The 14446-nt window shown below is 36.6% G+C and overlaps 2 protein-coding genes and 1 pseudogene across 3 annotated transcripts in view; all 3 read right to left on the bottom strand.

Moving 5' to 3' along the window:
• Positions 1-2067: 2067 nt before the first annotated feature.
• Positions 2068-5101, bottom strand: LOC126797724 (probable glycosyltransferase At5g03795). Its single transcript, XM_050524428.1, has 4 exons — positions 4473-5101; positions 3553-3776; positions 2992-3340; positions 2068-2896 (listed from the first exon to the last, which is right to left on the bottom strand). Exons 1-4 carry the CDS (start codon positions 4887-4889, stop codon positions 2228-2230), a joined length of 1659 nt encoding a protein of 552 aa, XP_050380385.1. The 5' UTR covers positions 4890-5101; the 3' UTR covers positions 2068-2227.
• A 4463-nt stretch (positions 5102-9564) lies between these two features.
• LOC126797769 (uncharacterized) overlaps positions 9565-14446 on the bottom strand; it is a 92971-nt gene continuing 88089 nt past the window's right edge. The window contains exons 2-5 of one of the 2 annotated variants that reach the window (XM_050524491.1): positions 11283-11303; positions 10765-10885; positions 10594-10667; positions 9565-10154 (exon numbers count right to left, since the gene is read on the bottom strand). In XM_050524491.1, the coding sequence (XP_050380448.1) occupies positions 9792-10154; positions 10594-10667; positions 10765-10876 (549 nt within the window). In that variant the 5' untranslated portion in view covers positions 10877-10885; positions 11283-11303 and the 3' untranslated portion in view covers positions 9565-9791. Of the gene's footprint in view, positions 10155-10593; positions 10671-10764; positions 10886-11282; positions 11304-14446 lie in introns of those variants that run through there. The other variant, XM_050524490.1, reaches the window with a different exon arrangement.
• LOC126796840 (uncharacterized) lies at positions 12332-13726 on the bottom strand (annotated as a pseudogene).

Below are 14446 nucleotides of genomic sequence, written 5' to 3'. Positions count from 1 at the left end.
ATAATGGCTGAGTGTGCCCACACATATGTCAATGCTTGATCACAACACGTTATGACATCAAATCCTATATCCCAACACAAAAGACACTTTAATGAAGCGATTTCAGAATCTGCCCAGATTCGTATGTCAACTTCCACGAGACCCATAGGGCAACTCACTCGTTGGAAAATTGTGAGTTTGGTATAATTGGATAGATCTATGTGTCTACTTTCCAGAAAAATCAACCATTCGATCATATCTATTATACTGAGTGAGTTATAACTGTTTTAGTAAAATAGGACAGATTTGTCCGGAAACTACAATTAAGTCAACTTCGACCGAGCTTTGTGATCAGCTCAGAACGAACTAGGTTATGAACCATATGTCATTGGAAAGCTACTGGTGTCTACTTTCTAGAAATTTTAACGGTTTGTTTATACCTATTGCAAGAAGTTATTATTGCTTAAGTGCGTGAAGGTCATACCACGCGTGAATCTGATTTTCATTCCAAACTCTTGTTTGAGTTGTCATGCAATTCTCTTTCTTTTGATCCATGTACGGATAAGTGTACATGTATGATTTAAGAATATTTGGCGAGATTTGATATTCAAATCATTGACCCATTGCTACTTTTGAAGAATGTGAAGAGCGTTCGTATACACTACATATCTAAACTCCAAGATTTAGTTACCGATTAAGGGGAGTTGTTTTGCAGACTTTAGGGGGAGTATATACCACAAGTTATCTTCAATTGTAGTTAGTGCATTGTTCTCTTTTTCCCTTCGACCAAGCTTCTTATTTTATCCAAGAGGTTTTTTTTTTTGCTTGGCAAGGTTTTTACCAAGGCAACGGGTATGCACCATGACACATTAGGATCGCGATACAAGGGGGGAGTGTTGTAGAAGAATTACTCTCCGTAATCTTCCAGTATATCTTGTCCTAATTAGTATAGGTTAGTCTAGATAATATTGATATATAATCCCTTATTGAACATGATACTCAATGTAATGCTTATATATAAGGCTTCTTTATCAATGAATAAAGATGATGCTTCTTCCTATTTTGATGCGTATTACATTCTTCTATAATAGAAAAAGCATAATTGGACAAATTCACAAAAGTATCTATATATCCTTTTATTACTGGTCCCTTGACTCCCTTCTTATTATAACAACTCAATATGATTCTATTTGTAATGAAAGATCACCGCCGGCTGACACATTGTGTTGAATTTTTTTTTATTAGGGCTAGTGCGACTGTGCTCAAGTCTTCATTAATGAAACCGTCGAATACAAGGGGAGGACGTGAAGCCTAAACCTCTAATTACAAATACCTGATATAAAATTAAAGGTCTCTACAAACAAGTACCTAACAAAGTACCAATTAGCAAAGAGTACTACACAAATGACGACTCTATTTGCTAACGACCAACATTGACATGGTAAAGAGATCATTAAATACGTAACCTTATCAACGATGAAGCAGCAATTACATATCATAATGTATAATAAAACAGCTCTCCAACCATATTACCGCCCGAGTAACCCGACGACACTTGATCTCATTCTGCCACTAGGAGGTAGCGCCCATTTAACAAGACGACACCGACCTAGAGCAAATAAGGTACACAAGGTGCAGAAAACACAAAACCCAACAAATAATGATAAGGTATTATTTTCAACATAAAGTTGTAAATTATTGCATATAAATATGCTAAATAAAAACTGAAATAAATAAAAGCACTTGGATCCAAGCCAAAGACCCCAAACCATCCAAGATCCCTCGGAAAGAATGGCATTGCTCTGCAACACCGACTTTGGCCGAACCTCCTTCTACGGGACACGAGATTCCTTCCTCTAGCCCGTCCGACAACGACGCCACAAGGGTGCGCCGCCGGACGAGGTATAACACTCACGATAGCAGCGCTTTAGGTTTCTCCCTAAATTGACGGATCATATTATGTGGTTGATAAGTCTTTTTTGTAGCTCAGGGCATACACGTTTGTTGCATTGTTATATTCAGGCCTGTTATATGAACTGGAATGCATATATAACCCGCCACCACAATCAAAGAATTGATACAAATTAACTTCTACAGCCACTTGGGCAAAAAAAAAAATTTGGAACTTTTTTTTTCTAAGCGTATTACACATGGACACTTTCACAAGAGAAATTTGATCGAAGAAAAGAATTACATTATCTAAAAGGTTTATAATCAAAATAAATGCAAAAGAAACCAGAAGGCCTGCTTATTGATCATCATGTACCTTAACATTCAGTCTTCTTAGCCAAATAGAATGTAGGATCATATGAAAAACATCAAATCGTTTAGGAGGAGAATTGACCTCAAAATGCCTCCTGACTTGTACCACCCTCCTTTGCATTCTTAGATACTGTCTCGTAGATATGCTGGTTAATATGTTTTTCAAGTTAGGAATGTCATTCACCGAAACCTCAACGGAGAAAGACTTCCAATTGAGAACATCACTGAAGGGTGGCACATAATGATCTGAAATAAGCACCGGAACACACCCTGTGTATATTGCCTCGACCACCCTAGGGCTTGCAACTTCATACCCGCTCGGGCAAAGACAGAACTTACTCTTTCTCATCATGTCATAGTAGTTGACACCCTTGGGAAGATACTGGTGCACCCTCAAGTCCTCGTCTTTGTTTTCCCAATGCTCCAGCAATATAGGCCTAATAGGACCGTGAACTCCTCCAGCAAAGAAAGCTAGGATTGACCGTAGCCTTGGAGAAGGTCCTCCAAGGAAGCCATGTGTATCACCAGTTTGAAGATTGATTTCTGGAAAGGAGACATCCTTAGAGGGATTAAACCCTTCTGAGGTATTTGCATTGCATAGACCACGGATTGAATTTTTGCGCAAATAAGGATCTGAATTTGAAGTTTCTGGCCCCTAAATTAGAATATCAAGTTATTAAAGTCAAAATATGTTTATATACATGCTACATATGTAATGCCAATATTGAAGATGGAGCAGAAAGACCATACCCAATCATGGCAAGCAAGCGTAAAATGATCAGCTGCTAGGCTTCTATTCCAGTAGGGATATTTGGTAGAGATAATATTGACATAATCCCTCACTGTCTGTCTAATGGGACTGAAATCATGTGAATCACGCACGTATACGAATCGAACCAACATTGTCACACTGTAGGGAAGAAAATAAACATGCGCTTCCTCAGGATTTCGAGTCCTAAATTGCTTGTTTACCTCAATTTCATGTATGAAGTTTCCCTCCATAGAGTATATACTTTTACAAGGGCCATTATGAAATAATGGTTGTTCCCCCTCTTCATATACATAGACTTTGAATTGTTTCTCCATTTCCAAGTAGCTCCTGTGATAACAAAGTATTGTTTTAACAACTTTGAAATGATGTTCATTGAAATAACTAATTTACTATTTCATGATTTTGGATATACTGATTTCTATTTCAAGTTATTAATGATATCAAATACGTATTCCATGGACCTTATTTTGATATATAATTAATGGGTTAAGTGTGATGATAATTATGATAATGATGCCTCAAAGTTGAGTGGTGGATACCTTTGAAAGGCATTTGCATTCCAATACATTGGACCATTAGGAATGTAATCTGCATCATGTGTTTTATTTGCAAATCTAGCCTCCCTTATGGCCACCCGAGCTCTTCGAAGACGACCCTCTAGCCGCCCCAAACTAGTATACTCCTTTTGTCTTGTAGCAGAATTATTCATGGCAGAAGCATGAGTTTCCTTCATGGGGTCTTCTTCCTTTGTCCCATTAATAATCTATTAATCAACTGATTAATGGTCAGATATACTACTACAGAAGACATCACACTATTCCCAAATAAGAATCAAATTGCTTAAACGAAGGGCAAACCTTGACAGACAAAGTTCAATGGCATGTGATCCCATTATTAATGTGTGTTTGATACAATATCCAATTACATATACTATACCAAATGGTCCATGTAACCTGATTTACCATTAAATAAGTTCAAACTTAAGTATATCAGTAGAGGCGATGCAAACAGAGTGCCGTATAGGCATTAGGCACTTAAATCAATAGTTTACTTCTAAATCCTAGCAATAAGCAATTACCCAACACCATAGGGTGATGCGAAAAAATGTCCATAAGGAACACATTACCTTCGAAATAAAGCAACCTATACGGTACCTAAAAACATGTCAAATGCATCAAGATATATAACCATAACATTTCTTTCACCCTGAAAGTATGCCCAAGTTTACAAAAACTCTGAAGGCATGGGACAGACCTAAATTCAGGTACTTTATGATTTATAAATAATTCGGTGCATAAAAAACTAAATAACAATTAAAGACGTTACCAAAAAAAGATAGTTTGTTTCTGGACTTCTGGGCGTAAAATACCAAAAGCATCAAAGAGTTTGGAAAAAAAGCAAAGAATAACTCAAAATAAATTTATGAAGTAAATAAAAAGACGAAAAAGCTAGGACTTACCGGTTGTTCAAGTGGTGGTGGCGTCGCTTCTTCTACGGCGAGCAGTGGAGAAGCAGACCGGTTTTGTACATAATCATTAGCGTGAACTTCCTCTATGGTACTACTGTGCATATCCATAACAACCACCGTCGACCTTAAGCCCAAAACGTCGTCGTGTGAAGTTCCGATCTCCGACGAGTTAGTGGCGCTGGTATTCAAAGACGGGCCGGGTAAGTAGTAGTTGGAAATGAACACCCAATTGGAGGAAGTCGGACTCAATAGGGAAATCAACCCGAAAACCACAACCAGTGGAACAATAAACACCAAAATTGCTGAGTAAGACGAAGAAGACCAACATGCAAATGAACCAGTACCACCGCCACCGCCACCAGAACCGCTGGCTCCGCCGCCCGGTTTCTTGGTACTATTCGCCATCATCAACTTTCTCTCTGCACCCAGTTGGCTAACTCCTCCTAGCTCCTCAAGCTTAACTTGTTGCTCTGTGAAGCTTCCTGCAACAAGAACAGCATCCGTTGCAGAAGGCCAGAAGTAGCTCTGTTTTTTTTGTTGCTGAGGAAGAGAGAGAGAGAGAGAGAGAGAGAGAGAGAGAGAGAAAGTCTTCTCTGAGCTTGAGTTTTGGGGGAAGGACAACGTTTGGTAATAAATGGTTGCACCATCACGCCAAGCGTCGTCTTGTTTCAGCCTTATTTTCCGAGTCCTCATGCAACTTTTCGAACTTCCCATTCTGCCCTCGTTGTCATTCATTCTTCATTGTATTCCGATTCCTACCACCCACCGATTTTTTGGAATTAAATTTCAAACCATTTTTATTCCAAACGTGGAGTCCTTTATTCCACCTTTGATCGGATCATACCATTTACACTTCACCGCTTGGCTATTCAATTCAATCAAAATTGACATGGAAGAACTAATACATGAACACCAAACACATTCATTTTACTATACAGAAAAAATATGGTTTCTCTACATTCAAGATCTCAGTAAGGGCTTGTAGTTTTTCATATTGGTTCATTTGCTGGATCGCATATTTAAGGTCAAAATTCAGTACAAAATTATCCTTATGATCAAGTATCAAAGAAAACAAATAGACTATAAATGAATGTACGTACAAGTATTAGTGTATTATCTATTAAAACACGTAAGTATAAGAGAGGATGTTTATGCATTATTAATTTGCATTGGGTCACATATCACAATATCAAAAGTATTCTAAACAAATTAATAATTGTAGCAGCCTAATATGAATCCAATCAAGAACATTGAAAATGAAAAGAATGATCAATTTGGAAGGGTCTAATGATATGTCGATCTTTTGTACAAGACAATTTAGCAATAATTTTGAATATATCAATCAGTCATCATCTATATGACACTACGAGATAAGAAGAGAAACCCAAATTGCAAACATGATAGAGAAAGGTGTATAAAAACATCTGATTAAGCTTTACTGAAAAATCTAGATACATAATGAATACTTAATGAGCTTAAAGAAGTCACGTAAATTCACTAATGAGTCGTCGGGTTCACCTTCTCCTATTCTCGTCTTGAATTTGGTATGAATCGTCTTATGTTACATGATCAAACTCTAATCCATTACGACTTTAACGATATATTATTTACGAAACTAAAAAAAAAACTTTCAGAAAATAGCTATATCGAACACACATATGTACACAAACCATAAGTAAGAAAACTCATCTAGCTGGGAACTTATTAAGAAAGCATATATAGGGATAAACTTGCAAAAGCCATGGAACCAAGTACTCTTTGCATGCTTGTTAAGCAAACTAAGACAAAGTAAAGAAAACAAAGCCAAGAGAACCGAGTTGTAACCCTCCTTTAATCTCTATCAACGTTATCTTGCTTGCTTATAGCGACGGTGACCCTTCACGTACTTTTGTTCCGTCCGACTCGTCGTGTAGCCAGTCAAACAGTGCCACGTCATGGGCTGTGCTGGTTCCCAAAGCATAAGGCCGAAGCCACGACCCGTATAAATCACGAAGGCTTAGTTCATATTGATAAAGAGAGCTTGACTTAATTGTCCCTTTGTTGCTTGGACGCCCTAAGACAACCGTATTCGTTGTAGTTTAGTTGCCAGAGGGATAGAGAATGGATGTGAAGGGTAAACGGGTCTTTTGACTCTGCTAGCTGTTATGCTTTCATAAAGGCCACCTCTCATTTACTTCTGCCACGAGCGACACACAAGTCCATGGTCTCATTCCTCTGACGTTCTTAAAAAATAACTAGTTCTTTAAGCAAACACTGAAATCATGAAATTGGAATAAACGAACACATTTGAAGAACAAATTTCAAATGTAAACTAATTATGACACGTATAGACGTATACGAATAGAATGATTAGAATAACTAACACATGCCTTATGATGTCACTTTATAGTTTATTTACAGAGTCTATAATTGGGTATGTTAACAAAGTTATGGATCAACATTGCGCCTAAATTGTGAATATGGCTCAAAACGATTAGTTCTACTAACTTGCTGTGAAGTTCATGATAGAAATTCGGGTTTAATCTGAAAATAAATGCGAAAATAAGTTTGGAGCTACTCTTCAGTCTTCACTAGTATTAATGTAGCTAGCTATCAGAAATGACGTAGGGAACATATGCTGGAGGTTATTGCCCATGCTACTTGAAATTAAGTTCTCCAAACACGTATTCAAGAACCATGATATCATTATAGGAATGGAAGACATGGAGGAAAATGTCAGCAGAGTTGCCCTTTCTGGGTAGTCTCAGCCTCTCTGAGTTCTCATCCGCAGGCTAAGTTGGATGAGGGACCAGGTATATATTTGCTGCTCCACACCTTACTACTAATAGCTAGGTTAAGAAAGATGTGGCAGAACAAGTGTTATGCTTGATTAAACGATGAGAAGAAACCTACTTCACCCCAGGCTTCTTTGAAAATTTCAATCAAGAGAAGAAATACAAAAAGATAAGGTCCAAAGTCCAAACTAAACCCCGGGGCAACGGCGGGGGGATTTTTGACAGGTTTAGTTTCTGGACATAAAAAGTCTTTGATATGATATGTTACAAGGTGTGAAGGTGATCTCGACCAAATAGAATGAAATAACCTAACTCCGAGATGAAAGCTAAAAGAAGTAAACCATGATCAACTACATGGAAACAGAAGTTTGGTATGCCTAGGCAAAAGTTCTTCAATAATGATAATGAAGGAGCCGATCTCCAGTTCTCCACCAAATGAATATTCGTTTCATAATTTACTTCAGGATCGTCAACTTAATTATGTTCTTGTAAAATATGAGAAAGTAAGAAATGTATTTGTGACAGTCAGTGTTAACAGTTCTTCGTTAAAGAAAAACCAAAGAGGATGAATGAATCAGATATTCCCCCAACAAAAATTATTTTGTGGACATAGATCGTCTTTGATGTTATAATGTGATGTTGATTGAACAAAAAAAAAGAAGAAGATATAAACCTAGCTCCCATGCTCCCAAGCAAAAGACAAAAATAACAGCCATTACCAACTACAATTACTACATGAAAATGAGTATCCAAAAAAAAATTTACTACATGAAAATGAAAGTTTGGTAGGCAATCACTTTTACGTTATAAAAAAAAGAATAATAAAGAAGACAAGTCTCACAAAATGATTCGACGTTTCATATTTTGCTAAAGAATCACCGACTTCATCATGTTCTCTTAACTTGTGAGAGTATGAGAATTGCGATTGTAATAGGGTGGGTGCAAATGTGCAATCACTTTCTTCACTGTATATATGTGTACGTGCCTATATACTTATATAAGCTTTCAAAGAAAACCAAAGGAGGATTTTATCCGATTTATCAAGAACAATGGAAGAGTCACATATATATGTTAACTCCAATCTCTAAGCCAAGCAATTAAGTTCAGTGACCTTGATAAAGGCCATAGTGTCTGCAACCATCAAACTAGGAATGTCAAGACTAGAAGCAAAATTGACCTAAAGTAATGGAACTGACATATTTTCGTTTTTAAATGGATATATACTTGCCAAGCAAGAGAGGAGGATGCCAACTCGATGACTCGACCCAAGCATTAAGCTTATATTTGCACCAGGAACCTGTAATTAAATTGCGCAGATATTGGCTCGTCTGGGCTTCAATTTTTCACTGATGTACTCTGGGATGTATACTCTTCACTGCTTATAAATGAGTGTAATTCTTCTTTTGTAAAGTTATCAGTATTCCAACCCTAAAAAGAGAGGAGCTAGGATGCTACATAACCTCATCAGTGGTTGGAACACAGCATGCCCTGCCTTAAACTCCAAAGCTCTTCAAACCCAAAGGTCAGCGACACTGTTTAACCTCCAACTAATAAAGATGAAACTTGCTTACTTGCAGCATGAACATGCCCATAGACAGATAGACTTGCAGCATGAACTAAAACTTCAAACTTATAATCTATACAACTTTGTTCCTCACTTGCCATATAAGCCAAAGAACTGTGTTAATGTATTGAACAAGTCAACCACAATTCATTTAACTGAGCACTCCGATTAATTCAACATGTCAACCTAAATGTAACAAATCAATAAAGGAATTGTATTAGGAACAGCACTCAAATGCACCTCCAAGTCTCAGAAGCAAATGAGCAGTGAAGAATGATGTGCACCAGTGTCCAAGGTTTCAGTCAGTCATTACAACACAATCAACTCCTCTTTACCTCTTTACATGAATTATCCGACAGAATTGGAACATCAAGTTATAAGATCAGATCATCTATGAAAACATTCACAATTAATCATATCCTTATAGGTCAGCCGTGGCTGTCATGCCAATAAATTATTTACGACAAAATATATTTGAACAGTTAATCATATCCTTATAGGTCAGCCGTAGCTGTCATGCCAATCAACTATTTATGACAAAATATAAGACTACTAGCATAGGTACTGTACTGTAGTATGGTAAGTTTACCAAGCTTGTGTTTCATGTTTGAATCTGTTAATGCACTACACAGATACAAAGGTTTTCATTTTGACAATATCCAGATACTTGAGGCCAAAATCACAGATCAGGACAACTTGTTCACTGATATTCACAAGATCAGATATTGTTGAAATAGAAGTCTAGTTAGAAAAAGATGACTGGATTCCCAAAAGATGAAAATATCGTCTCACACACCATCAACAAAGATGAAACAATAAGGTCTCAGGATCAAGGAGGGGAACATCAACCCAAATGGAAAAAAAAAAAGTACATCGTCCGCCACTGTAAAAGCTATTACTACCTCCTTACACTGAAATTGTGCTGCCAACACTGTGTAGCACCATTATTGCTCCTACTGCCGAAAACCTTCCTCAAAAAACGAGAGCCAAGAAAAGATTCTTGGCAACAATTAAAATGAACAGGTCAAAACATAAATGGAGAAATTCTCTGGTCAATTTGTGGTGGACATAATCCGCCAAAATGCTTCCGATCCCTGCATTTATGTGAGGGAACACAGTTACAATTGGCAGGTAACGCGCTGCAATTTTTCCAAGCATGCTTTGTCCATCAGCTGTGTTTGCCCCACTTTTTCCAACTGCAGTGTTTACAGTAGCTCCACTGGAAAAGCTTCTTCTCGGACCAACACCAAAGTTCTGATGACTACCAATGATAGAATTATGACCAAACCCTAAACCAGCAGCAGAATTCAACCTTACTTGGGGACCATGGAACTCCTATAAGATTTTGTACAAAAATTTCTAAGAGTTAGAACACCTACTAAGTGTTAATTAAACAAAGGCAGATGACCTATATCAACATATGAATTAAGACAAACGGAATTGTGATAACTTGTATTTTGAAAGGAAAACATTTGAATCTTTTATGCACCTAAAACTCAAAACTAAGTGATTACTACCATTATATGTGTATGTGCAAGTATATGCGGTACAGAAACATGAGTGAACACAAAGGCAAACCCTTTAGCGGAAAACAATGGCCAGGATTCAAATAAAATATCCCCAACACCCCAACTTTATTACTTCATCATATTTCCCAGGATATCAGTTCCAACTTTCAACATTCAACACAGAAGATAAATCTCGCAGCCACTACAAGTCTACAACTGATACAAATAAAATGAAAGTAAAACCAAACTATAATAACAACAATTACCTGCCCCGCCAAGGTATGGATGGCACTTGAAGTATAGACTCCGAGTCTGGTATCAATGTCGACAAAGGGTTTTCCTACTATTATCAAGTCAAACAACACTAGTTTAGCATAAAAGTTCCAATGTCCCTAAAAAAAATTAAACTTCCTCAAAGAAATCCTGAAAAATACCACCTTTCGAGGCTTCTTGAGTTCCGATTGACGAGGTGCATCTTATTGCGTGATAGATGGACTGCCTGTTGGCAGTCTGCCTAAGTAGAGCCCCAGCTTTAGTTAAAAGAGGCATTGCAATCACCTGCAACGAATCAAAACAATTGCTTAATCATAACAAGAGTAGTGATTCTATACCAAACCCTTAATAGGAGAACCTCTAAACTCCAACTTATGCTAAAACCAGATAGTATTATGTTGAACAGAGCAGAAAAACCCTGTTGACAGCCCACTCAAACATGAAAAATCGATAACAAAAAGACCAAACCGAAACTAAAATCTTGAGGGCTTTTCAAGAAAATTGAACCCAAGTGAACATGAAGGATTCACTGAATAGAAGATTTCATTTCGAATCCTCTACAACGAATCATCGAAATTGAGACGAGTTTTAATCGAAGGCAAGCAACAGAGAAATCAAAACTAATTGAACCGGATAGCGATGGAGAATTGAATCAAATCAAGTAAGAGATCGCGAAGCATACCTTGTCCGGGTTCTCTCTCTCCGAATCTGAAACGGGCTTTGATTAATGGGGAGTGTGCACGACCTGTTCTCTTAAGTATACTCATAGATAAAAACGGATGGCCTAGATCTGGTGGCGTTGGTACTAAAGGTCCAGATCACTGATTTCATATTTATAATTTACTCTTTTTTTTAGGAAAATAAAAATCGACTTACGGACCAACTATTGTTAAGTTAAGTAGAAACAAGCTCTCATACAGTAGACAATAACCTAAAACAAAAAAGTGAAAACTAAACTTAAAAGAAGCAATAACCTCCATGCATGAAGTAGCACTCAAAACTCAGTCATCACTCATCAAGCCTTATATCTCATTGTGTAACTTTCAGACAAAGAAAATGTGAAACCTTGCCCCATGCACGAAGTGAACTTCCCTTGTTGCTAAAGGATTACTCCTCGTTGTTGTTTTTGGTATTGCTCACAAACTATACCTATGTAGCTCGCTCGACATTGCGTCCTCCTGCAACTCTGGACCATCTCCACTTTTCTCAACCAGGCAAATATATATTCAACCACACACGTGGTGACTTTACTAAGGCATCCTCCACTCTCAACCCATAGCGTTACCCCAACTCATACTTCTTCTTTGCCACAACTTATTCTTCTTCCTGAACCGGTGAACCTCAATATCTCAAATCCCTAAAATCTCCAATTACACCAAATCTACAGCTATTACCAGCACTAGTGCACCCTCCACGGCTCCACCTCCGCCTGCCACTTGCCTTTGTCAACAACTAGGTACCGATTTCTCAATCTCACCAATTTTTCGTGATTTTTTTTAATTTTATTGTATTCTAATAGAATGCTGCTACGTACACCAAATTTTCTGACAAAAATCTAATACCAGATGATATGGCTTACGACAAAGCTCAATCTCATTGCAACAATTTCGGCTGAGAACTCATCTCCTGAGGGCTTCATCCACTTCCAAAATTCACCCGGAGGCACATATAAATTGATAGCAATAAATACTTTTCCTTCACGGTCATGTGCTTATTTTCCTTATTTCTTCCCTAATCATATCCACAAGATCTTAGTTGACTACAATGCAAAAATGTTGCTTAGTTATGTTTCAATGTAGCAGTCTCATCCAAACACTCAATCATCACTCTTTTATCGATAATATATATTATGGATTCTTTTCTCATCACCTTTAGAGGTTGAGCTCGGGATGATTTACCAAGTTTGTAAAAAAACTTTATACATGCATTTGATGGGTCATTGGATATTTTAGCCAAATATTTTATAAACTATCTCTTCTTTTATGAAAACACTTAATCGGGAACTTTTCTTGAGGACACGAGCAAGATCAGCTATCTGTTCAAAAGTACAGTATGGAAAAGGTCATGTGTCGTGACTCATTCTTACGTAGCATCTTCTTTTGTAAGGAAAGAAAATATATATATATATATATATATGTCAGTTATATGTGTAAAAATATGAATTTCTTCTCCTTTAAGACAAGATCAATTTCTACCACATCCTTATAAGTTATAACCAACATATTGTATCTGAAAAAATAATGTAACAGTCTCATCTTAACACTAATTATCATTCTTCCATCAAATATATAGATTGCTCATTCATTTCTCATCACCTAATATGCTAACTAAAAAACTAAGATGCTCCGACAACTTCTCAAGAAAAACTCTCAGATATTTTTCTAATCTCATAAGAGAAGACATATCTTAATATCTATCATGAATGACGTCTCCAATATGTTCATACTAATCATGCATCACATGTGTGACCTTAACTGATTCGCCGAAAGATAACATAATCTTGCTGCATATTTAGTTGGATAATTTAAGTGGTTGAAATTTTCTAATCCATAGACAGTGCAGTAAGCTCAGCTGTGGATGCAAACTTCGGTAAAGAATTATCATGCAATTAACTCTATATAAATGCAAGAAACTCACTTATTCTCAGCAATCCTTAAACCATAACTTAGGATGCTTAGAACACTGTTATTTTGACATCATCCAGTTTGAAATATATCTTTTTCATATCCTTTTCAGCAAATGAAAATCGAAGAAAATATTATATTAAATGAGGTGACATTACAATATTTTACAAAGTACACGGTTGGACATGCATTTTGGGGCTTGAAAATGAACCCTGGAGAGCTAGAATGTTTCGAACCATAACTGTTATTTCACTACTTAAAAATGCAGCAAGCTCTCAGAGGGCATGTTTTTGTAAAAGTCTTAAAGTCAAGAACAAGGATCATAACATGTGTCTTCCAAATCTCTCAATCTATCTAAAGCACAATCAATCAGGAACCTTGATTGAAATTGTGGATCCAACAATTGTTACAACTCGTCGTTTAATCATTCTAAAGAAAAAAACTCGTGATTAAGAATTGGACCAACAAGTTTCAATATGTGAACCAATGAGTTGATTTTGTGAATTAGGGTTTAACGTTGATTTTTTTAACCTCTTGCATTGGGGTATTTGTTTCAGATATAATTATAAGTAACCATGTTCTTGCATAGGGTTTAAGAGGAAAATGTTGAAAAAATGACAAATTTGAAGAATGTTGTTAATGTGTTGCAACGAGATTTTTATATATTATCAATTAGGTCATAAGTTTATGTGCATGAACGAACTGATGTATATATGTTCTTCTCTTGTACTTCATTTTGATGCAAATTACACTATGGGTAGGAAACTAGTATGTTATGTTACAACATTGATACATAAAATACGAGGAAAAAGATTTATAATGTGGCAATTCAACACGCTTCTTTAAAAATCGTAAAGCGTGTGACGAGATGTTAACTAAAAAAATGGCGAATCCACTCTTGCTTGTAAATACTAAAACTCAACTGGATGATGTTTCACAGTTGGTCATGGTGAAAACACTAACAACTCAATTGTAAACCCAACCCTTGATTAACAATGATTGTTGTTGGATTCTGCTTCATCTAGCAAGGTTAAGATATCTCACAATTGTTTAGGACTTCGAATTAGTCGATCAAGTGTAATTAAATGAAAAAAAAGGTCAAGAAATCTATGTATTTTAAGGATTACTATCTTTTTCTTCTGTTTGATGCAAAATAAAATGATTTGATTAACTGAAAGCATGAATAGTAATTATATACTCCTCTGTTGTTGTCAAACAGCAA

Source organism: Argentina anserina, chromosome 6, assembly GCF_933775445.1.
Source record: "Argentina anserina chromosome 6, drPotAnse1.1, whole genome shotgun sequence".
NCBI classification, from domain to species: domain Eukaryota; kingdom Viridiplantae; phylum Streptophyta; class Magnoliopsida; order Rosales; family Rosaceae; genus Argentina; species Argentina anserina.
This window is presented reverse-complemented; position numbering and strand designations above follow the sequence as displayed.

Coding starts and splice junctions, on each gene's coding strand:
- LOC126797724 (XM_050524428.1), bottom strand. CDS start 4,889: ATGATGGCGAATAGTACCAAGAAACCGGGCGGCGGAGCCAGCGGTTCT. Junction 3,777..4,472: donor CACCACCACTTGAACAACCG/GTAAGTCCTAGC, acceptor GTTGATTAATAG/ATTATTAATGGGACAAAGGA. Junction 3,341..3,552: donor AATGCAAATGCCTTTCAAAG/GTATCCACCACT, acceptor TTGTTATCACAG/GAGCTACTTGGAAATGGAGA.